Source organism: Microcebus murinus, chromosome 5 (assembly GCF_040939455.1).
Source record: "Microcebus murinus isolate Inina chromosome 5, M.murinus_Inina_mat1.0, whole genome shotgun sequence".
NCBI lineage: Eukaryota > Metazoa > Chordata > Mammalia > Primates > Cheirogaleidae > Microcebus > Microcebus murinus.
In genome coordinates, this window is record NC_134108.1 from 39,193,227 (window position 1) to 39,219,205 (window position 25,979).

The 25,979-nt window shown below is 32.4% G+C and overlaps 1 protein-coding gene across 1 annotated transcript in view; it reads left to right on the forward strand.

Moving 5' to 3' along the window:
• TBC1D32 (TBC1 domain family member 32) overlaps positions 1-25,979 on the forward strand; it is a 208,319-nt gene that overhangs the window by 65,734 nt on the left and 116,606 nt on the right. Inside the window, exons 19-22 of the mRNA XM_012739115.3 lie at positions 4,758-4,896; positions 5,574-5,661; positions 7,568-7,686; positions 16,844-16,960. Coding sequence (XP_012594569.2) covers positions 4,758-4,896; positions 5,574-5,661; positions 7,568-7,686; positions 16,844-16,960 — 463 coding nt within the window. The remainder of the gene's footprint in view (positions 1-4,757; positions 4,897-5,573; positions 5,662-7,567; positions 7,687-16,843; positions 16,961-25,979) is intronic.

Sequence of the window (25,979 nt, forward strand, 5' to 3'; positions counted from 1 at the left end):
CTATAGGAAGCTGGATCATAAAAAGGAAGTGAACTGAAGGAGAAACATTGCTTAGTCAAGCATGCTTAGGACATTCTGCAAATCTCCCTGGTTTCTTCTTCTATGGTGAGGGAAGAATAGGTGATTAGATGGAGAAAGGTAAACAGTGTTAACTGGGGAATGTGCTCCACATGGAAACTTAATGCTAGGGGAAAGGAGATTCCCCAACATCTGATATTAATATTAGAAAAACAAAAGGTTTAATAAAGTTCTTGATAGAATAAAACTGTTGATTTTTATTTGTGTCATCACAATAAAATTGCCTTGTAGAAAGAGTTGAGTGTCTTTTGTTTTTTTGCTTTAAGTGAAATAGTTGGTATGAGATAAGCATTATTTGTTTCTTGACTGTTTGGTAAAACTTGAGTGTAAAATGATCTGGAACAGTTAACTAGACTAGCTTCATGCCAGCACATAGTGGACACCTGACAACTATTTGCTAAATGCATGAATGAATGAATTAATGAAATTTCTCTTAACCCAAGACCCTAGTTTCTAAGCAGTACCCACAGTAAGATTAAGATTGATATGATAAAGGTAAAAATTGAGTGATCTGCTAGAATTAATTGATGAATATTTTTATACCTCTGACAAACTAATGTTAGCTATTTTGATCTTATATTTTCAGATAATATATTTTGGAAGTTCCCCTTTTGTTCTTCTATTTATATATAGGTGCTTACAAAGCTACAGAAAAGATAGAAGCTGTTGTGTAGCTATCATAGGGGATTACTGTCCTTTAAATCTAGACATTGATTCAAAACCCCAAATAAAATTTCTACAGTGCTGATTTGGTTGATATCAGTGATTGCAAGCTATATGAGACTATCAGTAGGGTGACTATACAGAAAAATATTTACAGAGCAAAACAGAAGATGCCAGGCCAACCCTAACCAAATTATCAAGGGGCCTCTGGTAAAACTGAAGGGTAAAGTAACAGAGGGTATCAAACTCAGCCTGTGATCCCAAAGAAAGTAAGCACTATAAACTTAATTTCCACAAGAGTATTGAACCCACTATAATATCTGGCCACTCAGGGAATGGTGTTTTTATAAGCTACCAAAGAAGTGTGAAGAAGTGTGATTCTTGCCATTGCCTCTCCCCCAAAGGAACAGGGCAATAAATGGAATTCAATGGCTTGGATTTTCTTCCCCTTTCGAAAAATTCAAAGTATCAAAAATTCAAAGTATTACTATAATGCGAAGGAGAATTAAACAGATTGTTGCAGAAAAGATATGTTAAAACATGTCATCTCTTTTATTTTCCAGAATTATGTATATTTTTTCATGTCATATAGTGATCTAACTTATGAATTTTTTGCCTGTGTTTTCTTTTATTTGGAAAGAGTCATGTAGACTTTTTGTTTTGTTGTGTTGTGTTTTGTTTTTGAAAGTGTAGACTTTTTTTGGTTTGTTTTTTGTTTTGTTTTTTTGCTCGGGCTAGAGTGCAGTAGCACTTTCATAGCTTACTGTGACCTCAAACACCTGGGTTCAAGCAATCCTATTGCCTCAGCCTCCCAAGTAGCTGGGACTACAGGCATGCACCACCATGCCGGGCTAATTTTTTTCTATACACTTTTAGTTGTCCAGCTAATTTCTTTCTGTTTTTAGTAGAGACAGGGGTCTCGTTCTTGCTCAGGCTGGTCTCGAACTCCTGAGCTCAAAGGAGCCACCCTCCTGGGCCTCCCAGAGTGCTAGGTAGACTTTTTATTGATTCATTTTCATTAATGGCTAATGACTCATTCAAACTTTCTATTTCTGCTTGAGTCACTTTTGATTATATTTCCTAAAAAATAAAATTACTCATATTGGTATATTTACACTTTTATTGTAAATCTGTTCAAAATATTTTTGTGTGTCTTAAAAAAATCTTGTTCTCCAGCTATAATTATTTCTCCTTTTTGATTCTTAGTATTTTTTGGCACTTTTCTCCTACCTTGACCAATTTATTACATTAGTTTATGCAGACTAGGTTTTGGTTTTATTAATGTTCTTGTTTCCTTCCGCCCTCCTTTTTTTCTCTCCTTCCTTCACATTTATAGTGGAGGAAAATAAGTGAAAAGGGATTGAGAACGGTTACTGAGAAAAACAATCGACATTAGCTATACTAATTAGGACATTTTGATATGTAGCATTTCCATTATTAAGCTGTTCTAAATATTTTTTGAAATTTCTATTTTTACTCTTTAATTCATGAAATATTTGGAATGCATTTTTAGTTTTCAAACATAGTTGTATTTACTATTTTATTTTATTATTGCCTTAGAATCATATATTCTTTCTGTAGAACATGGGTGGCATGATATGTATTCATTTAGGTTGATTTTACTTTGTGACCTACTAGAAGATCAGTTGAAAAAATATGTTTGCTTGAAAAAGCTATATATTCTTCATTGGAAGCTTATTTTTTTGTATGTGTGTAATTTTGTTATTAAAACTTATAATATCTCTACCAATATTTTGTCTGTTTATATATAATCTCTCACTATAAAAGTGGATTTTTCCAATTCTCTTTGTAATTCTGGGAGTTTTTTTAACATATAAACATTCTGTGCTGTTAGGAACAGAAAAGTTCGCTGTTATTTCCTGCTAACTTTTTCTTTTATTGTATAATGTCTCTCATGAATTATTACTGCTTTACTTTGTTTTAAATTTTATATTGTAGGATAACTATTGCTAAACCCATTTTGCTTTACTATTTGAATGGTGTATTAAGAATGTGTTTGGTTGCAGATAACTCAGTAAAGCTTTTTCTTAATACAAGAAGTCTTGAGGTTACGATTTAGGCAGGATGTATTGGCTTATTGATGTTGTTTGAGACCCTGTCACCTTTTGTCTTGTTTTTTTTTTTTTTTTTTTTTTATCATTAATCTATGCTTTTTGCCCTCTAGGTTGGACAGTGGGTAGCCAACCTTGACTTGGCAGCTGCTTTCTACAGGAAAGTGGTAGAGCCATATGCTTTCTTTTCATGATGCCTTGTCTTTTATTTAGCAAAGGCATCTCTTACTAGATTTTTTGTGAACATCTTATTGGATTTGTCATATGACCACCTCTGGTTGGATAGGATTGGTGAAAAAGGGTTGTAGATGGGAGTTGCATCAGCCAATCAGTACTATCTGTTATACATAGTTCTCTTCCAATCCCTTTACTTTCTACCATTTCGAGTAGAAAGAAAAGATTTTGTGTTTTTATCTAATCTGTAAGTCTATTTTTTGTATTAGACGTGTTTAGGTTTTTTTTCATTTTTGTGATTTTTGGGACTTATATTTCTCTTATTTTGTATTTTCTGTTTATTTACTTTTCTCCTCCTTTATTCATTTATCTTAGGTTGATAAAATTTTTACTGGTTTACTTCTTTTTACTGGTTTTGAATTTATAAGTTGTATTTTTTTTTTAAAGATGTCAATGTATATACTTAATTGCATCTTTTTTAAAACAAAGTACAAAGTAATTAGTAATTTGTATCACATTTTGCAATGCAGCATGGTTTTCAGCACGCTTTGACTAGTCATTGATACTCTAAACATTCCATAATTCTCAGTCTTATTATAGTTATACTCACTATTTCTTTGTACCATCAAATATTAAATTTCCTGATACTTTTTTAAATCTATTTTTTGAAACTTGTGGCCTGTTCTTTCTGATGGGCTTACTTTTTTTTTTTCTGTATATGAAGTATATTTTTAAGTTGCTAATCAGTTATCTTTTAATTATTCTTTAAGATTAAAGGTTAGTAAAATGCCCTTATCTTTTTATATCTTAAAGTATCTGTCCTCCTTCCGGGCTATACGGATACTATCCTCTCCAAACACACATGGTCACTCTTAAATGGTAGTTTATCTGGGTATAAATGTTTAGATAGACAATTATTTCTCATCAATATCTGAAGCTATTACTCCATTGCCATCTGAAATAGATGGTAACTGATAAATCTATTGTCAGTATAATTGTATTTCTTTTTTAGGTCACATCTTTCTTTCTTTTTTTTTGTTTTTGAAGTTTGCCCTTTCTGTGATTTAAGTTTATCCTGCATGATACTTTGAATGATCTTTTAATCTATATCCTTAATTGTAGAAAATTCTCAGTATTTTAAAATTTTTAATTGAAAAATAATAATTATGTATATATTTGTAGAACACAATGTTTTTCAAGTATTCCTTCCATTCTTGTCTCTTCGAAGTCTTGTGTTTTTTTTTGTTTGTTTGTTTTTCTGGGGAAAGTTGTTGGCTTTCCTTATAGAAGTGTTCTGAGAAAAAAATATCATTCCCCAAAAGTAAAATAAATTAGTCTATGGAAATAAAAAAGGTATAATATGTATCATATACTTTTGAAAGTCAGAAGATAGATACTTTAAAATGAAAAGAAAGTATGGAAATAATGGAGAGTTGAGGCTTGGGGAATCTAGGAGTAGCAGAATTATGATAGGAAAACAGAATGAAATTAAGGCATGGATGAGAAAACATAGGTATAATAAACATACTGACATATGAAGTTAATATTTGATTAATTCAGTGAAGGAAAATTATTGGTATAGAATATGTAAGAACAAAAGATTTCACTAACAAAGAAACTGTGACTTTTATCTTATTTTTAAACATTTCTTGAGTAATTTGCAACCAGTGTATACTCTGTAGCTTTAATTATCAGCAGTATTAAGCTGAGAGATTCTTTTCAGTTTTAAGTATACTAAAGAAAGTTCTACCTTTCTTTTACCTGTTTCAGTATGGCTTGGGAAGAGAATTTGTTAGATGATTTATTAAATTTTGCTGCCACCCCCAAAGGATTACTACTTCTTCAAAGAACAGGTGCCATCAATGAATGTGTGACATTTATGTTCAGCCAATATGCAAAAAAATTACAGGTATGAATTACCATCTGCCACAGGCAAAAGGAATTTTTGTTGTAAAAGCCATTAAGAACGTTATTTTGTTTTCTGTGCATGAAGAAGTTATTAAGCCTCAATTAAAAAGCCATATAGCATTGTAATATTTAACTTGATTTTTTTTTTAAGGAAAACATTACAGAGTTGATATTGGTGTCTGTGGCAATATTTAAAGAATTGCAAACTCCCAGAAGGAATTGAAAAAATTCAGTTAATCATCCAGGTGTCTTATAAATATGATATCAAACATCTTTATAAACTGAAACTCGGTGGAACTTTCCGGTGGTGGGGAAACCTGTTGAGTCTAAATTTGTTATCTCACATTTTAAAATAAACAAATATTTTTAGAGGAGTTCTGTATTCTACTGTTAAGTAAAATTTACAATATAATTTAACCTTTAAACAGTTAGAGGCCACTAAGTTGTATTCAACTTTTTTCTGTCGTAATAAATATCCCTAGACTTTTGGGCTTTTTAGGATCTTAGGTATGCTTTTAAAAATGTTTTTCTGAGTTTGGTTTTGCTGTTCTTATCATCTTGAAGGAATATCTAGTATGCCAATCTAAAAAAAAATGTAACTCTACATATAACATGTATAAAATATTAGCATGCAATGTTTTCTTGCTTCTCATTGCTGTACCTTATTTATGTTGTTAGATCAGCAGGCATAAAAAGTTTGGCTATGGAGTTTTGTTTACACAAGTAGCATCAACAGCAGCAGGAGCCATAGCACTACAAAATTCAGGTAAGTTTTTTTCTTTTAATTAATATTATAGTTATTTTAAATGAGGAAGCCAACAGAAAATTTAATTGATGTGATCACCTATCAAGATACTTACTCTATAGTTCTATTTATCATGTTAGACCTTATGTAAAAGAAAGTTACAGGGTTTCTTTTTTGTCTTCTTCCATCAAATTCCATGAGATATTTCTTTTTTTTTCTCTGAAATATACAGATCATTATTCTCTTTCCTCAGAACAGTGGCACATAATGGATTAAACTGAAACAAACTTGATGGTTTAAGAATCCTCCTGATCTTATAAATCAGAAAGATATCATCCTCTTAATACAGTCACATCTTAAAGGACGCATCAGAATTTACACTTTTGATAGTTATCACACATATATATGTATAATTTCCTATTATTTTTCTTCTTCTTTCCTTCTTGAAAGCATTTGTCTCACCACTTAGCTTTCGAACTATCTTTGAAGTTTACAGTCAGTATGTATTCTTTATTATCAATTGGATTTTTAAGAAGTTAAAACACTGGAAATTTATTATGTCATATGTTAAGGTTATCTGCTCTCTGAACAGGATATGATCCCTAATGAAGATGCTTTGATAATATTTTTCAAGGCTTAGAGTTGAATAATAACATCAGTAATCACAATAGATTTTCTCCTTAAATGAAAATATTTTCCTATAGTGTATTTTAAATTCTTATTTTAGCTGAACTAATTTGGACCACTTGTATTATAAAACATGTTTCTTGGCAAAAATTGTTCTAAACTGAACCATGTATTTTACTCTTAGAATAAAATCCACATAGCATAGTAATCAGGGCACATTAATTGAAGCATTTGGAGACTAGATTTAATTTTGGATCTGATCTTTAGTCAAGTCATTAAGGTTTTGAGCTTCATAGTCTCAAACTTTTTATAAGAAGGTGAAATGTAGTTTTTCATAGGTTAAAAGAAGATCACTCTGCATTGAGTAAGGTTAAAAAACAAAAAAAAAAAAAAAAGAAGAAAGACTTCTGCTGCTTGAGCTCCTATGATGTCTTAGATACTATATTAGGAAGTTTATATGTATATGGAAACCGTGGAATGTAGCATTATTATTTCCATTTTCAAATGGGGGAACTGAATCCCCCCAAGAAGCCAGGGGATTTTTGTAACGATATACAATTAATAAACTGGTGGGTTTGGAATTAAAACTCAGATATTCTTTATTTTAGAACCCATATTTTTTTCTGTTATACCAGAGGACACTTTCTGCTCTAATATTGTTATTAGGAACTTATTTAATGATTAGATGTTATCCTTTTACAAATTTTCATGACTTGATTTTTCATAGAAGAATTTAATCAGTTTAATACTCATTTTCATTTAGTTATATAGATCTTACTCATGAAAATTTATAGATTGTGTTGAGGTAAAAGTGTGATATGCAGAATTTTCTTAAACATATGAGATTACAAAGAAAGTAATAGTGTTGTAATTATGTTCCTTTATTGTAATATAACTATCTCGGTGCCTGCTCTGCCTCCTGATATTTCCTTTTCTTCTGTCATCCTTTAAACATACAACCTTTCAGGCTGCCTTACGCTGTCAGGTCATTTGCGGAACACAGTATAAGCCTTATTATTTTTCAGAAAAATGTGCTCAGAAGTTATTGGTGCAAGGATAAAAACTAAGTCTCAAAAATCAGCAGTCTTCCAGGGAAGTCGTCTCTCAGAATTCAGTCATTACAGAATCTTATGTTAGATTAACGATAGCAATTATCATTTCTACCAAGAGATTATTTCTTATATAAGATAGAAGTTTGTATCTTCTGTCATAGTAGACTAATTTTGTCAGAGCAATAATCATATCTTTTTATAATCTAAAGAAATATTATGCTGTAAATATGTAAAATAATTTTTCTTAGGATTTATTAATGCACTTATAACTGAATTATGGTCCAACCTGGAATATGGAAGAGATGATGTTAGAGTAATCCATCCGAGATCTACTCCAGTGGATCCTATTGATCGAAGCTGTCAAAAGGTGAGAATTGATTTATCTATATAATAGTATACAGATTTGAAAATGTATCTCACAGAAATGATTTCATCCATACTTTATCTATATTTAGTTACAACCAGCAGACTTTCTTATGTAAGTCTTTCCCCTCTTTTTTCACTTCCAAACTATTTTTTATTTTCAAAATGAATTTAGTGAACAACAAAAATGCCAATCTTCCTTGGGAATAATATTTTGCAAGAATGCTTTTCCCTTATAATTTTTATTAGTTTTCCTCCTTTAATAAAGAGTAATAATGCACCAGGAATAGTATGCAAAAACAGACAAATCACTGAAATAAAACCAACAACCAAAATAAAAATCGAAGAAGCTTTTTGCTGTTGAGCTTGAATTTAATAGAAAATAGGATTATTTAAAGAAAGTAGCAGAGAGAAGATGCTGTCATTTAAAGTAATGTGAGAAAATTTTTTGAAGTACCTGTACTATGTTCTAATGCAGTGGCTTTTATATATATAACATATTCTCTGAATTTCACTAAAATGAAGTGATGATTCCTAACTTAACTTTGACTTACTGGCAACCTGGACAATTTTCATTCAAAAGTTGTCATGAAATTATTTTAAAAAACAAAACCAAAAATCTCTAACATTTCAGAAGTTTCTCTTTCTGTAATGGTGGACTAGTTCATTCTTACAGAAAATACTTTTAAACTCTGGAAAAATAATTTAAAAATCAAGTAGTTAAAAGCATTGGAATGACCAAAAATAGGCAGAAAATGGGGTAGGGAGAGTTAATGTATAGATGAAGAGAATGGTATTGCCTGAGAGATTCTGGATTTAACAGATTGTTGATTAATGGCAAGAACCAGTTGGTGCTCCATAGATAGAAATCCACAATTGAAAAAGCTTAAAAAACCAGAATGCTAAGTTTAGGTTTATACAGCACCTAGATAATGGAAAACTGGGTGCCCTGGAAAAGAGTCACAGGAAGTCACTCTGAACTCTGTGTATATATTTTGCTCAACATTCGACTATGCATGTGAACTTCACAGAGATATGAGATGCTGCTCACCACTCATGTCAGAGTTTAGAGTTCAAGTTCAGCCAATGTAACTGCTAAATTAAAAATCTATGCTTTTTGGGGTAATATAACAGAAGCCACGATCTCTATAGCATATCTTCACAGTGTATAGTATGCAATTTAAAATTACTAGACATATAAAGAAAAAGGGAAATATGACTCATATTCAAGAAAAAGGCAACCAATAGAGATTATGCAATGAAGAATTTTAAGTTGTTATTATAAATAGAATATAAAGGAAAATATTATGAATGAACAAATTAGAAATCATAGTAAAGAAATAGAAACTATATAAAAGAACCAGATAGAAATTCTAGAATTAAAAAAAGTATTTGAAATAAAAATTTCTAGATGGGCTTAACAGAATATTTGAACATGATAGAAGAAATTGTCAGTGAACTTAGAACAGGTCAATAGAAACTATACATTCTAAGGAACAGCAAATGAAAAAAAGAAAAGCTTCAGTGATTTATGAGACCATATCAAAAGGTTTAACATGTATCTAATTGGTTTACCAGAAATATGTAAGAGAGAATGGAGCAGAAAAATATTTGACTACGTGATTGCTAAAAATCTCCAAATTTATTGAAAGGTACAAATTTAAAGATAAGAAATGTAATGAATCTCAAGGAGGATTACGAAAAGAGAATAAAATGAAATACCCATTAAGGCTCATTATAGAGAAACTTAAAAAAAACCTGATAAATAGAAAATCTTGAAAGAAGGCTTAGAAAAATCACACATTACATGTAGAGGATTAGCAGAAAAGTTTGCTACTATCTCATTAGAAACAGTGGGGGCTGGTAGGCAATAGAACACCTTTAATGTGCTGAAAGGAAAAAACAAAAAGAAGCAGTCACCTGGAATTCTACATACAGAAAAAGCATACTTCAATATTTAAAGAAAGAAATTTAAAAATAAACAAAGGCTAGTGTCAGCAGACCTGCATTTCAAATAATGCCAAAGGAAGTTCTTCCTATTGAAAGACAATAATATTAGATGGGTATTTGGATTTTCAGGGTGGAAAGAAGGAATTGCAAATAGGTAAGTGAGTATAAAAGCCTTTTATTTTTTTCTTTTAATTGTTTTAAATATTTATAAATATTTAAAACAAAATTATGATATAGTGGGATTTCTCTTGTACTTAGAGGTGTTATTATGACACCTATAGCATAAAGAAGGGATCCCCAACCTATGGTGAGTTCTATAACTATTTCACTATATATGGCAATGTAATAATAATAGAAATAAAGTACATAATAAATGTAATTTTCTTGAACCTTTCCAAAGCTATCCCTCCCCACAACCATCCGTAGAAAAATTTTTTTCCATGAAAACGGTCCCTGGTGCTAAAAACATTGGGAACTGCTGGCATAAAGGACAAGATAATTGTATCATGGTATATGGTATATGAATCTGTCTGGTAACAGGGTTCTTAAATTTTACATAAGGTCCCACAATATTGCTTAATCCCTAGGAAATATTTCTAATCAAATTTAAGGTTACAGGGATTTTATTCAATTTCTTTGACTTTGCATTAGAAATGTCCGTATAAACTAAAGATTAGTTTTTTTTTTCTTTAAAATATACTGTGTATTCTCCTAATCTATGTACTGAAAGATCCAGAAACAATGACAATTCATAGTAGTAAACAGTCCTAGTGCCCACCTTGTAATTATAATCTCTAAATATTATTCCCTAAGGATTCTTTTTATCTTTGGGATCTAATTTTTTTTGTCCTTTAAATTGTGGAAAACAGTTATGTAGTTTCAATATAATAAGGTATATTCAAAAATTTACTTCCATTCCAGTTCCACTTCTTCTATTTTCTTTTCTTTTCTTTTTTTTTTTTGGAAGATGGTCTTGCTCTGTTGGCCAGGCTAGAGTGCTGTGGCGTCAGCCTAGCTCACAGCAACCTCAAACTTCTGGGCTCAAATGATCCTCCTGCCTCAGCCTACTGAGGAGCTGGGACTACAGGGATGTACTACCATGCCTGTCTAATTTCATCTCTTCTATTTTCTCTTTCTCTCTCTCTATAGTGTGTTGTTCAGTATGGTAGACAATAGCCCTATGTGGCTATGTAAATTCATATTAATTAAAATTAAAAATTCAGTTCCTCAGTTACGTTAGTCATATCTTAAGTGCTCAATTCCGCTTTAGCTAGTAACTACCATGTTGTATAGTTCAGATTATTTAATATTTCCATCATCACATAAAGTTCTATTGGATAGTACTTCCTTAGGAAAGCACTGAAAATAATGTAAAGAGATCTAGCTAACAAATTTTTAAAATTCTAAAAAAATATGCGTGGAGTGAAGAACAAAGGAACAGAAAATGGGTGGGGAGAAAAAGAAAAATAGGAAAATGGTAGTTCTAAATGTATCCATATAAATAATTGCACTAAATGTAGAGACTAAATATTCTGATTAAAATAGAGATTGTCAGAGTGAATAAAAAAAGAATACCCAATTATGTGCTATCTTTAGAAATTTACTTTGAAGACACAGATAAATTGAACATAAATTAATGGAAAAATATATACAGAGAAACAGTGTGTATTAGAAGACTGGCATGGCATTATATAGTGTCAGATATAAAGAAATGTTAGATTAAAAGAAACATTTCAGAATGATAATATGGTCAATATACTAAGAAGACATAATCGATATGCTCCTAATAGCAGAGATTGAAGCATTAAAATAGAATATTTGAAGCATTAAAATAGAATTTAAGGAAGAAACAGACAAATCTACAATTAGAGTAGAAGATTTTAACATCTCTTTTAGCAATTGATAGATCAACAGATTATGTGTAAAGACTTACATTATATGAATGACACTATTAATCACTTGATCTAATTAATATTTATAGTATATTTTACTCAGTGATTGCAGAATACACATTCTTTTCAAAGATACCTGGCATGCTCACAAAGATAAGAGTGTTGGATGAAGTGCAAGCCTAAATAAACATAAGATGATTGGAATAATGCAAAGTATGTTCTGTAACTGCAATGAAATTAATTAAAAATTAATAGCTAGAAACTAGAAAAATATCTAGAAATTAAATAACACACTTCTTAATGTTAATAACCTGTAGCTCAAAGAAGAAATCACAAGGGAAATTAGAAAATATTTCAAACTGGATGAAAATGAAAATATCAAATATCAAAATGTGTGGATATAGCTGAAGTATTGCTAAGAGGGATATTTTAAACTTTTAATTTTTATATTAGAAAATAAGAAAGATCTAAAATTAATGTCTCAAGTTTTCATTCAAAGAGACTAAAAAAAGAAGAGCAGATCATATCCAAAGCAAATACAAGAAAGAAAATAATAAAGATTAGAGCAGAAATCAATGAGACAGACCAAACTAGAGAAAACTAACAAAGCTAAAATTTGGTTCTTTGAAACGATTATTAGAATTGATAAACCCCTCTCTAGATTGACCAAGAAAATAAGAGAGCCCAAATTACCAATATCAAGAGTGAAAGAGGGGTATGACTGGTATGACTGACAATCCCACAAATATTAAAGGATAATAAGTGAATATTATGATTTGCTTTAGGCCATCAGTTCAACAACTAAGATAAAACTGGAAAATTTATTAAAAATACACTTACCAAACTGAAACTGATCCAATAAAAAAGGAAAAACTGAATAGCTATGTATCTGTTATAGAAACTGAATTTGTCATGAAGAGCCATCTCATACAAAGAAAACCAGATGGTTTCACCTGTGGATTCTATGAAACATTTATAGGAGAAAGAATACCAATTTTACGCAAGCTTTTTAAGAAAAACAGGTAGAGGAAAGAAACACTTTCCAACTTTTGAGGCCAGCATAATATACTGATAAAGAAATGACACAAAAACATTACCAAAAAAAGAGAAAATTACAGATCTCTATCTTGGTGAGTATAGACCAAAAATATTTAATAAAATATTACCAAACTGAATTCAGCACTATATAAAAGCACCATTTGTTATGATCAAATGGGATTTATCCCAGGAATGCAGCAGAGTTGACTTAAAATTCCAAAATAAAAATACAGTTTACCATATTAACAGAACAAAGAGAAAACTATTAAGATTATGTCAATAAATGTGAAAATAGCATTTGACAAAATGTTATACCCTTTAATCCTTAATCTGATAAATGCTATCTTTGAAAAACATACATCTTGTATCATATTTAATGGGGAGATATTGAACCTAAATTTAGTTCACTCTTAACCACTTTTATTTAGTATTGCATTAGGTCCTAGTGTGACAAGAAAAAAACAGAAGGCATACAGATTGGAAAGAAAGATATAAAACTATCTATCTGAAGATGGCTTGATTCTCTCATCCAACAACAAACACAATCCCCCCCACCCCTGCCTCCCCGCCATCCCCTGCTGCCAAGCAAAAGATCCTCTCCCTAAATCTAAGTGCCACTCTAGTGTCTTCTGGTGGTTTACAATGTAGCAGAGGCTTTAGAGTTAGTCAGACTTGGCTTCAGATGCCAACTGTCCCTCAGAATAATAATTTTCTTACAGTTGTACATATTGAGAATTAAAATAGGTAATGTGCATAAATATTAGTAATATAGTACTTAGCCAAAAGTGAGTTAGTTCTCATGTAATGGTAGCAGTTATACTATTATCATTATCTAGTCTTCCATCGCCCCTTCTTCACCAAACTACCTTACTACACATTGTCTTCACTGACCTTTCCTCTTCAGACTTGTATTTCCCTGAAACTACCTTTTTAAATAACTTTCTGATTACTTTGTCCTTGAACATGTTTTAAATACACCTGCTATAATAAGTGTAACACATCTCTGTCATGCTTAAAACTTCCAAGTCCAATCTTGTTTATTTATCCCCCACCAATATTATCTACCTTCAAAACCAAGCTCCTTTAGAGCATTTTATCTAAAATCTAAAATGTAATTCCCACTACTTTTCTGAAAACACTTTGTTTTTTCTTTTTGCTACAGGATAAAGATAGAGCTTATTAACATAGCTCATCTCTGCCTGGTCTGTATGCCTGATATTTCTATAGAGTCACCTCTCATGTCTCCCTGCTTTGCTTTATAATGTCATCTTCCTTAAAACTCCCTATTCCTTTCCATAAAGCAGTACCATCAGGTCATTTTGATCACTGTTTTAAATGATTTCTTAGTGTATTTGTCCAGCTTTACACTGTGAGTCCTTGAGAACAGGGACCATTCCTTTATTCACATTTTTATTGTTAGCCTCTGGCACAATTCCTAATAAGTGGCTGGCATTAAAATATTTTGAGTGAATAAATAAGCGAATAGATGATCATTATCAACCTGAAAGATTTGTAATTCATAAGAATAGTTTTTGGCTTGGGGAATTAATTTTCTGCTTTAGTCTTAAAATATATCAAACATTTGACTTTCCATTAGTTTCCTTATCACTATTGTACAAAACCTTATTCTCCTCTTCAAAAATTGATGAAGTAGATTTATGTTTTGTGCTACTATGAATTTTAGGATAATTAATGTTTGATATTAACAAAAATTTATAATATTTTTGTAGGAACAAATGATTACATTGTAAATACTTTTAGTTCCAGAAATGCTTAGAACATCACAATTTTATAGTAGGCTAATGTCTTTAAAATTCCCAGTGTGTGAGAAATGAATTGTTTGTTCTAGAAACAAGTTACTGAAATCTTCTTAATCTTTTTAAAATTTTGTTCAGGTTGTTTTTGTTCAAATACAGTTGTCTAGTTGTTTTGACCTAACGTTCTACTGAATTTGTTTGGAGTAGTATATCAGATGTTACCATGATTATATGTAGTCCAAATTGTTTTATTTCTTAGGTGGAGGGAGGCTCTATAAACACCAATTGAATTCTTCATGTATAAATAATACAAAAATCCTCAATATATTGTTGTTATATGTGATTTATAAAGATCACATGTATTTTTCTATCAAAGTGAACATTAAACTTTTTTTGTAATCTGTCATGGTTATAATACACAGGAAAGACACTTTAAACGTAAAAGAGGATTATTTATGATAGTATCTAAACATGGCTGGATTAATATTAAGAACATTATGAAATGCATATTCAATTTATAAAGAAATTTTTAGCTTGTGTTTTTTTGGCTTATCTGTCAAGTCTCAGGATGAACTAAATTGGATTAAACATAAAGGTATAATGAAATCTGTTTTATTAATGATCTTTCTAGTCAGTACATGGTGATTAGTGAATTAGTTTATACAGTGGTTTCCTAGGTGGCTGTGAACCATGTAGTTTCCCTGTGTTTTCCCTGCAATTTATATATAGAGAGAATTAATAGACATATTCTTCAAACATTCTTTCCTTGTTAATTAGTTTTTTCCTCTCCATAGTGCATACTTCTTGCATAGTGTTCTTTTAGTAGGCATTTAGTAAATGACAACTAATTTATTACATTTATTTAGCTATTCTTTATGATTTCTTTATTGCTATTCAAGCAGATATTAGCCTTAAATCATGGATTATTTTCTTTTTAAATTGGTTAGAAATTCCATCTTCATTTTATGGAATATCATATTAGGGAGAAAATATGGATACTTTTAAAAAACTTAATGTGAGTTCATTTTTTAACTGGAAACATTTGTTGAAAACTACTATGTGTCAAAATTATTCACTATATAGGTACTGTTATTTGTTGAATAACACTGCATTTGGTATAATAAGAGAAGAGATATAAAATGGACTTGATTTTTCTGGGTCCTCAAGCTAGGACTGTAGAATAAGGGTGACAGTGTTAAATAGTGTCTGAAGATTATATTGTGATTTGTAATGAGTGACCTACGCATGGAAATAAGAAAATACAGATTATTTCTGCAACCAACTTTCTGAATGTGTGTCATTGGCCAAGCCACTTCACTTGACCTCAAGTATATTCATCTGTTAAATGAGAGATTGAACTTAAATGTTCTTGTTAATTTTCTAAGTTTTCAATTTTCTGATTCTAGTGAAAATTATCAATTTGTCTTACTCTCAGTTTTTCTGTGTCTAGTGAAAATTTTTAGAAAATGACACACAGAAAACTTAATAATTACAAGTAAGCACAATTACTATAATACAAACAAAAGAGTATTGACAGAATATAGGGCTTTGTAGATATGCATGTAGTTAATTGGAAAGTCTTTAGAAGAGATGTTGGGGTAAACTTTGGAAAGCTTAGAAAGTAGGATAATGAGTAAGTGGGAGGAGCATATTAGTAGGATAAGAAAGCATGTATAGGTGGCAGTCAGTTAAAGGAGACCACAGGCAGATTTGACTGACCAAAGTGGAGAATTCATGTGGGGAATAATAGGAAATGAGGCTTTTGAGATTGTGAAGAGAAGAAAAGTGTCAATTAGTAAAGTGCCTTGAACGTCCAGCTCAGGAGTTTAGATTTGATGTTTGGTGATGGGCAGCCACTGAATGCATTTGAGCTGGGGAGTCAAAAGAATAAAATGTGCTTGAGAAAAATATTATAGTTGCTTTTTAATAAGAGGAAATGAGAGCAGGGAGCTTAAAAATTTTGTGGAGAAAGTTACTTAGTATGATCGTACCTGAAAATAAGCTGGTTCTGATAGGAAAAGCCATGAATTTTAAAATTAACCATAATATTTATGTTAGTGGGATTTTAGTGAATATAGTTAAAAGATATAGCCTTGTGGCCTAAGGGCAAGAATATATAGAATTTAATATCTTGCTGTACAGTCTCTATTATTCTCTTATATATGAGGTATAACAGTGCAAAGAGTGAAAAAGTTGGATTATTGAATTTTTATGTCAGATCGAAACTTTGCAAGAGATACATAGCATTTTAAAACATTTTCCAAACTTCACGTATTATGTTCTATAACAGTTGTTATGTCTGCATTGTCAGCTTGTAGATTACTGGTATTCATGTTAGCTTTTTTATACTTACCATATATGTAGGTATTTCATATTTATGTGAATTAATTATAATTAGGCTTATTTAAAAAATTAAAGTAGCCCCTACAGTCATATAGCTATAAAACTTTAATGATTTTTCCATGGATATGGTTGAAAAAAAATGAACCATTTAAAAATGACCATTTTCTTTCTCTCCGTGTAGTCTTTTCTAGCACTGGTGAACTTGTTATCCTATCCGGTTGTTTATGAGCTGGTAGGCAATCAAGATCTTCCTAATAAAGCAGAATATTCTCTTCGTGAAGTCCCAACATGTGTCATTGTAAGTCATTTTCTTTCAATCATTCTCTTTTATAAAGGCTACTATTTGAAGTTAGTAGTAAAAATGCAGTTTGACTAAAAAAAGTAAAAGAAACATTATTTTATGGCATTAAAAGAATGATTTTTAAATTTTACTCATAGATTATCAATTTTAAATTATCTGTAAATGGGCTGGGTACAGTGGCTCACGCCTGTAATCCTAGTACTCTGGGAAGCCAAGGCGGGAGGATTATTTGAGGTCAGGAGTTTGAGACCAGTCTGAGCAAGAGCAAGACCCCATCTCTACTAAAAATAGAGAGAAATTAGTTGGCCAACTAAAAATATATATAGAAAAAATTAGTCATGCATGGTGGTGCATACCTGTAGTCCCAGCTACTGGGGAGATTGAGGCAGGAGGATTGCCTGAGCCCAGGAATTTGAGGTTGCTGTGAGCTAGGCTTATGCCACGGCACTCTAGCCCAGGCAACAGAGTAAGACCCTGTCTCAAAAAAAAAAAAAAAAAAATTATCTGTGAATGGAGTCTTTGACCCAGGTCACCTAACAGTCCCAACACCTATCAGAATATAAGGCTAACTTTCCCAATCCGGGAAAGAAACTTTGCGTAAATATGAGTATATGTATGAATGAATTTTAGGTGATTTATTATGTTATTAGTCATACCAGTGCTGTTCCTTCATTGGCTAGGATAATTAGGAATAAATTGTATCCAAGGAATACTTGAATTTTTAAAAACTGTGTCTACTTTTAGAAATTATCTATTGATAACATATGAAGTGAAGTATAAAGATAGTGCCTTTATTATTTAACATTAACTTAGATTCTCTTATCTTTTTTTCCTTGAAGTGTTTCAATTGTCTCTTGTGCTTACTTGTTTTTGACACTTCTTAACTACTGATATATATCAGAGTTTTTGTGGGTTTGGTTCCACTTACTGCAGTAAAGTGAATATCACAATAAAGCAAGTCACAAATTTTTTGGTTTCCCAGTACATATAAAAATTATGTTTATACTGTAGTCTATTAAATGTACAATAACATTATATCTAAAAATACCCTATGTATGTAGCTTAATTTACAAAATATTGCTAAAAAATGCTAATGATCATCTGAGCCTTTAGCAAGTCATAATCTTTTTGCTGACGTAGGGTCTTATCTTAATGTTGATGGCTGCTGACTGATCAGGGAGGTGGTTCCTGAAGGTTGGAGTGGCTGTGGCAGTTTTTAAAAATAATACAACAATGAAGGTTACTGCATTGATTGACTTTTCCTTTCACAAAAGATTTCTCTGTAGCGTGTAAGACTTTTTGATAGCATCTTACCTACACTAGAAGTTCTTTCAGAATTGGAGTCAATCCTCTGAAACCTTACTGTGGCTTTATCAACTAAGTTTATAGAATATTCTGAATTTTTTGTTGTCATTTCAACAGTGTTCACTATATTATTACCAGGAGTAGACTGTATCTCCAAAAAAACTGCTTTCTTTGTTTATCTATTAGAAGCAACTACTTATTTGTTAAAAGATCACAGCGATTCAGTCACCACTTCTAATTCTAGTTCTTTTGCTTTCTACTACACCTGTAGTTACTTCTTCCTCTGAAGTCTTGAACTGTTTTAAGTCATCCATGAATGTTGGAATCAACTTTTTCCAAACTCTTGTTAATGTTGATAATTTGACCCCCGTCCAGGAATCACAGATGTTCTTAATGGCATCTAAAATGTTAAATCCTTTCCACAAGGTTTTCAATTTACTTTGCCCAGGTCCATCAGAGGAGTCAGTATCTATGGTAGTTAGTGCCTTATGAAATATATTTGTTAAATAATAAAATTTGAAAGTCAAAATTACTCAATTTATGGGCTGCAGAATGGATGTTGCATTAGCAGGCATGAAAATGATGTTAATCTCCTTGTACCTCTCAATCAGAGCTCTTGGGGACCTAGGTGCATTGTTAATGAGCAGTAATATTTTGAAAGAAATCTTTTTTTCTGAGCAGTAGTTCTTAATGATGGGCTGAAGATATTTGGTAAAGCATACTATAAACAAATGTGTTATTATCCAGTCTTTATTCTTCCATTTATAGAGCACAGGCAGAGTAGATGCCTCATAATTCTTCAGGGCTCTAAAATTTTTGGAATGGTAAATGAGATAATGGCTTCAATTTAAAGTCACCAACTGGATTAGCCCTTAACAAAAGAGTCAGCGTGTCCTTTGAATATGGGCATTGACTTCTCTCTAGCTATGAAAGTCCTAGATGGCATCTTCTTCCAGTATAAGGCTGTTTCTCTGCATTCTTTAGCATAGCCAACTTCATCCTTTTCTTAGCTAGAGCTTCTGAATAACTTGCTGTAGCTTCTACATCAGCTTCTTTTATCAAACCTCATGAACCAATCTCTGCTAGCTTCAAACTTTTCTTCTATAGCTTCTTCACTTCTTTCATCCTTCACAGAATTGAAAAGAGTTAGGGCTTTCTCTAGATTAGGCTTTGGCTTGAGAGAATGTTGTGGCTGGTTTGATCTTCTATCCAGACCACTGAGACCTCTGTGTCAACCATAAGGGTGTTTCATTTATCATTCATATGTTCACTAGAGTAGCACTTTTAATTTCCTTCATGAATTTTTCCTTTGCATTCACAACTTGGCTGTTTGGTGCAAGAGGCCTAGTTTTTATTTATTTATTTATTCCCAAATTCTGTGGGTACAAATATTGTTAGGGTTACATATCTTGCCCCTGTCCCCCTCCCCACCCTGCTATGCCAGAGCTTCAAGTGTGTCCAGTCTTCAAGTGGTGTGCCCTGCACCCACCATGAAAGTGCGTACCCTTCCTCTTCTCCCTCCTTCCACCTGTTCACCTCCCATTAACAAAAAAAAAATTTTTTTTTTTTAGACATTTTGGTTACAGTGTGTTTCTTTGCCTCTTCCTGAAAAAGGGATAGAGGTAATCCTTTCCCCCCTACAATGCTCATTACATCCTTAAGATGTGGGTCTCCCCCCTCAGATCCCTGTTGAACACTACAATTATTTGAACACCATAGTTTTAGGCTGTCAGTACCAATTGGATGGCAAGTAGAGAGGCCTAGTTTTTGACTTTGGTACACCTTCCTCACTAAGCTTAATCACTTCTAGCTTTTGATTGAAAATGAGAGGTATGTGATTCTTCCTTTTACTTGAACACTTAAAGGCCATTGTAGGATTATTAATTGGCCTAATTTTAATACTGTTGTGTCTCAGGGAGTAGGAAGAACTGAGGAGAAGGAGAGAGAGAGGAGAATGGCTGGTTGGAGCAGTCAGAATACAAATAACATTTATTCATTAAGTTCTCTGTCATATATGGCCACAATTCATGGCACCTCAAAACAATTACAATAGTAACTTCAAAGATCACTCATTACAGATCATCATAAAAGATAGAGTAATAATGAAAAGTTTGAAATACTGCAAAAATTACCAGAATGCCACACAGAGACACAAAGTGAGGACATGCTGCTGGAAAAATGACACCAGTATCATTGCTGGACATAGTTGAGTTGCTGCACCCCTTCATTGTGCCAAAAATACATTATCTGTGAGGCAGAGTAAAGCAAGACAATAAAATGAAGTATGTCTGTAGTTTATCGTGTCTGTCTCTCCCACTAAACTGTGGGTACTTTAGGGAAAGTAGAATACCTTAGATGGCCTTAGCATCCAGCATGTAATAGATGTCCAGTGAATGGTTATTAAAAATATTTCTAATACTGGCTTTATTGAAATGGATTATGGTAAATAAGTACTAATGAGTTTTATTATTTAATCCAGAATGATGTTTTGGATGTTTGTTTTCTTAAGTTTTCTTGTATATCTACATGGAAGAATTATTTTTTTCCTATTTAGTTTTAAAACACTTAACTGCAAACAGTTTTATTGCTCCACTCTTCCCAAGGGCTTTATATTTCAACCCTTTAGGAGAATCACTGTTTCCCATCATCATTTAAACATGTATAGACTTTCCTATTAAAACAAACTACTCTCTTGAGCTATGTTTTCTTTTAGCTTCCACTCTATAGTTTGCTTTCTTCCTGAAAAAACTGAGTATACTTGATGTCTCCACTTTTTTTCTCTTCTGTCAACTGTGAAAGTCAGTGTAATCTGGTATCTTACCCAACTAAAAGTGTTCTACGAAAACCCTATAAATATGTAATTTCCTAATTTCATGGAACCTGCCCCCCTCCTCTTACTTACCACTTTGCAGCATATTGCACAGTTGATCTACTCCTCCTTATTTTCATTCTGCCCTCCAATGGCTATTGCACTACTTATTAATAGTTCTGGTTCTCTTCCAGTTACTTTGGTTTCTCCTGCATAGTTGTCATTGTGGACTTCTCTTCCTCTGTTTCATGTCCCCCAAAATGAGCTTATTCAATTCTATGGCTTCAGTTATACACTGACAATTCTTTGACCTATATTACTTGACTCCCAGATCTATTCTCGCTTTCATACCACATGCTGAGCATCTGGAAAACCCACAGGCTTCTTGGTTTTGTATGTCTACAACTGAATGTAATGTTTTCTTTTTCCTAAATCAATTCCATTTCCTCTTTTCCTATGGTATGATACCATAATCAACACAATTGAATAAGCTAGAAATCTGTTGACTCTTCTCTGTATATATGCAATAAATCACCATCTTACAGATTTTCCCTCCCTAATACCTTAATCTTGTTTCCTTTATTTCATTGTTATTAAGACCATCTTATCTCAGATCTTTATTTCTTGTCTAAATTACTTCAGTGGGTTCCTAGCTGCTCTTTTTTTTCCCCCCCAATCTCAACCTATAATCTATCTTCACACAATTCAAAGTGGTCCTTTAAAAAATGAAAGCCAGATGTGGTCATTTCATTGTTTAAAATCTTTGTTGATTTCATTTTCCCACCAGGTGGCATAGAGTTTCTCCTTGCTTCTCAAAGCCCTCTCTTTTCATACCTTCCACTCTTAACCTGAAGGGTCTTTGGAAAAGCTACTTTCATTCTGTGCAGTTCCGAGAGATAACCTTGCTTTTTGGCTAGATAGGCACCTCCATGCTTCAGAAATTATTTCAGGCTTCACACTTCCTTTGATGTCTTCTGTGCCATTTCCCCTTGGCTACCTTTCTAGTTCATGTGTTCCTTTTAATGTATTGTTATAGTACCTTTTCCATGAATAAAGTATATGCCACATTATTTCATAATTATTTATACATTTATTTGCCTCTCCTAATAAGTTGTAGGATCTATGAGAAAATGAACCTCTGTTTTGTCTTTTGTCTCTAAATTCTATCAAGCTGTATTTTTCTACTAGGAGCATAGTAGATTCTTAGTAACCTCATTGCTTTATTATTTCTTACAGGTTAGACTCTTAATGAATGGAATCTTAATAAGTTGAGTCCTTCTTAGGCTTTATTCAAGAAGATCTAATTTAAAAAGTTTCTTATTTTCTTTGATGAGAGTCCCATGGCAGGAACCTTAGGAAATCATACTGAGGAATCACTGTGTGTGTATGTATGGGTATGTGTGTCTATTGTGGACATTTTCATCTCTAATCATCAGGGAAATGCAAATCAAAAACTACAATGAGATATCACTTAACTCCAGTGAGAATGGCCTTTATCAGAAAGTCTCCAAATAACAAATGCTGGCGTGGATGTGGAGAGAGAGGAACACTCCTACACTGCTGGTGGGACTGCAAACTAGTTCAACCTCTGTGGAAAGCAATATGGAGATACCTTAAAGCGATACAAGTGAATCTACCATTTGATCCAGCAATCCCATTGCTGGGCATCTACCCAAGAGATCCAATGACACTCTACAAAAAAGACACCTGCACTAGAATGTTTATAGCAGCACAATTCATAATTGCAAGGCTGTGGAAACAGCCCAAGTGCCCATCAATCCAAGAATGGATTAATAAAATGTGGTATATGTATACCATGGAGTACTATTCAGCTCTAAGAAACAATGGTGATATAGCACATCTTATATTTTCCTGGTTAGAGCTGGAACCCATACTACTAAGTGAAGTATCCCAAGAATGGAAAAACAAGCACCACATATACTCACCAGCAAACTGGTATTAACTGAGTAGCACCTAAGTGGACACATAGGTACTACAGTAATATTGTATTGGGGAGGGGGGAGGGGAGGGGGGGCGGGTATATACATACATAATGAGTGACATGTCCACCATCTGAGGGATGGTCATGCTGGAAACTCAGACTTGTGGGGGGAGGGGGGAAATGGGCATTTATTGAAACCTTAAAATCTGTACCCCCATAATATGCCGAAATAAAAAAAACAAAAAATAAAATAAAATAAAATAAAAATTTACATTAAAAAATAGCGTAATGAACTCGCCCATATGCCCATCACTAAACTTAAGCTTTTATGGACATTCCGTCAGTTTTCTTCCATTTATTCTCCCACTCCTTTCCAATTTCCTGCCTTTTACTCCTACTTTTTTTCCTTAATTATAAAGCATATATCAGACATAATGTGAATTTGCCTTTAAATAATTTAGAATGCACCTATAACTGATAAGGACTCTTTTTCATTTTGCTTTGGTTTGAATTGCCACCATAAACCATGGTGGCATTGTTATATCTAAACTATTAGCTATAATATCTTAATATTATCTAATATATAATCTGTAGAGAAGCTTCTGTAGTTATCTCACATCTGTTTTACAGTTGGTCAAGTCATGATCCAAACAAGGTTCACCTGTTATATTCAATCCTTAAGTCTTTTAAGTCTCTTTTATTCTCCCTCTCTTTTTGTTTCCATGCCATTAATTTATTGGAAAAACTGGATTGTTTGTCATGTGTTGCACTGATTCATTGTTTCATGAGCAGGTATGAAATGGTGAAGTTAATTCTGTTGTTCTTTTTGTGTTTAACTGGAATTCTTTTTTTTTTTTTTTTTGAGACAGAGTCTCACTTTGTTGCCCAGGCTAGAGTGAGTGCCTTGACGTCAGCCTAGCTCACAGCAACCTCAATCTCCTGGGCTCAAGTGATCCTCTTGCCTCAGCCTCCCGAGTAGCTGGGACTATAGGCATGCGCCACCATGCCTGGCTAATTTTTTCTATATATATATCTTAGTTGGCCAATTAGTTTCTTTCTATTTATAGTAGAGACGGGGTCTCGCTCTTGCTCAGGCTGGTTTTGAACTCCTGACCTCAAGCAATCCGCATGCCTCGGCCTCCCAGAGTGCTAGGATTACAGGCATGAGCCACCACGCCTGGCCTGGAAATCTTATATAAGGAATTTAATAAGGGTAACCTTGAAATACAGTTCTTTCAGGAAAGGGAGAATAAATGCTTGCCTCTTTATTTATAAATTTTTAGAGTAAATAAATTTTAGAGTAAATTGATGCTCCAGTAATCTCCAATAGGGAAGTTTTGTTACAATTGTTATTCTTATTATTGTTAGAAACTTCTGGATTTTATATACATGTGTGTTTAGTATAATTATTATTGCTTTTGATGATCAAAGTATCCTTCTTTGGCTAAATCCTTTCGATATGTACACATCAGTATTTGATATTTTGCTTTTTTGTTTTCTCATATAAGATGTTCTAGAATCATTATGTACATTTTCTGGCTCAGGCTTGGAATCAGCCATCTTCAAAGAGCCTTTGTTACTTTTAGTAGGAAGTGTTATTTAGAAACTGCAACTTAGGAACCAGGAATGTTCACTGTTAAGAGTTATTATTTATAGGCCTTTCAGTGGACTGCCAAGGGGAATAAATACTTTTATTGTTAAGAGAAAAATTAATCCTGAATTTATATTATTTCTTCTTACTTGCTTCTCTACTTATATTTCTTTTTTCTTTCACGGAAAAGCTTGTTTCCTAAGATTTTCATAACATGAGCAAAATTGTTTATTTGCTTTTTTGTGCAATGTATATATAATAGCTTCAAAATAAGATGAATGAATACATATTGACATTTCTTTTCAGTTCTTTTTGTCCTTAGAATATGTGCCGCTGGGGATTTATAATAAAAAAATACTGTGTTTTAAAATCACTTGATCTAAGTAAATCTCTACTGTGCCTGGTTATGTTACTAAATTGGTAGATAGGTTTGTTTCAGAATGTTTTAAATTTAGAGAGATTATTTTTACTTTATTTCTTGTTTTTAATTTTGTATTTTTTAATTATGGGAAACAATTATTTGATTCCAGTATATAAGTAGGCACATTTACAGAATGTGCTTCTATATTAATTCTCCCCCACTTTGCAGATTTTGATCTTCAGTATAGTAGCCATAACCACATGTTGCTATGTAAATTTAAATTAATTAAAATTAAATGCAATTAGAAATTTATTTCAAGTAATAGTCACATTTCGAGTTCATATACTCAGTAGTCATATATTGCTAGCAGCTACCATATTGGACAGCACAGATAGAGAACATTTACATCATTGCAAAAAGATCTATTATACAACATTTCTCTGTAAGTAACAAATTGGTTTTTGGTTTTTCTACTGTCCTTTAAAAAATATATAGTTTCTTTCTCTCCAGATTTCTTAAGCAAAGATAGCATGCTATATACACTTCCCTGCCCTTTGAATTTTTCTCTTAATTACCTGTCTTAGAGATTACTTCATAGCAGTATATAGAGCTCTTTCTTATCCTTTTGTCCAAAGGTGCATACGACTCCATTGTGTAGATGTGCTAGAGTTTATCCAGTCTCTTATTGGTAGACTTGGGTTCTTTCAAATCTTTTGCCATTATAAATGATGTCAAAATTAGTAGCCTTAGCTTATATTCACCAAGGTGTCTATGTATTTTTTTCTATTGCTGTGTAACAAATTCCTATAAATTTAGCAGATTAAAACAGCACCCATTCATTAACTCACAGTTTTGTAGGTCAGAAGTCCAGCACAGCATATCTGAGTTTTCTTTTCAGAGTATCATGAAAAAATTAAAGGTGTTGGCAAGGCTGAGTGCTTGTCTGGAGTCTCTAGGAGAGAATCTGCTTCATACTCATGTTTTTGGCAGATTTCAGTTTCTTGCAGT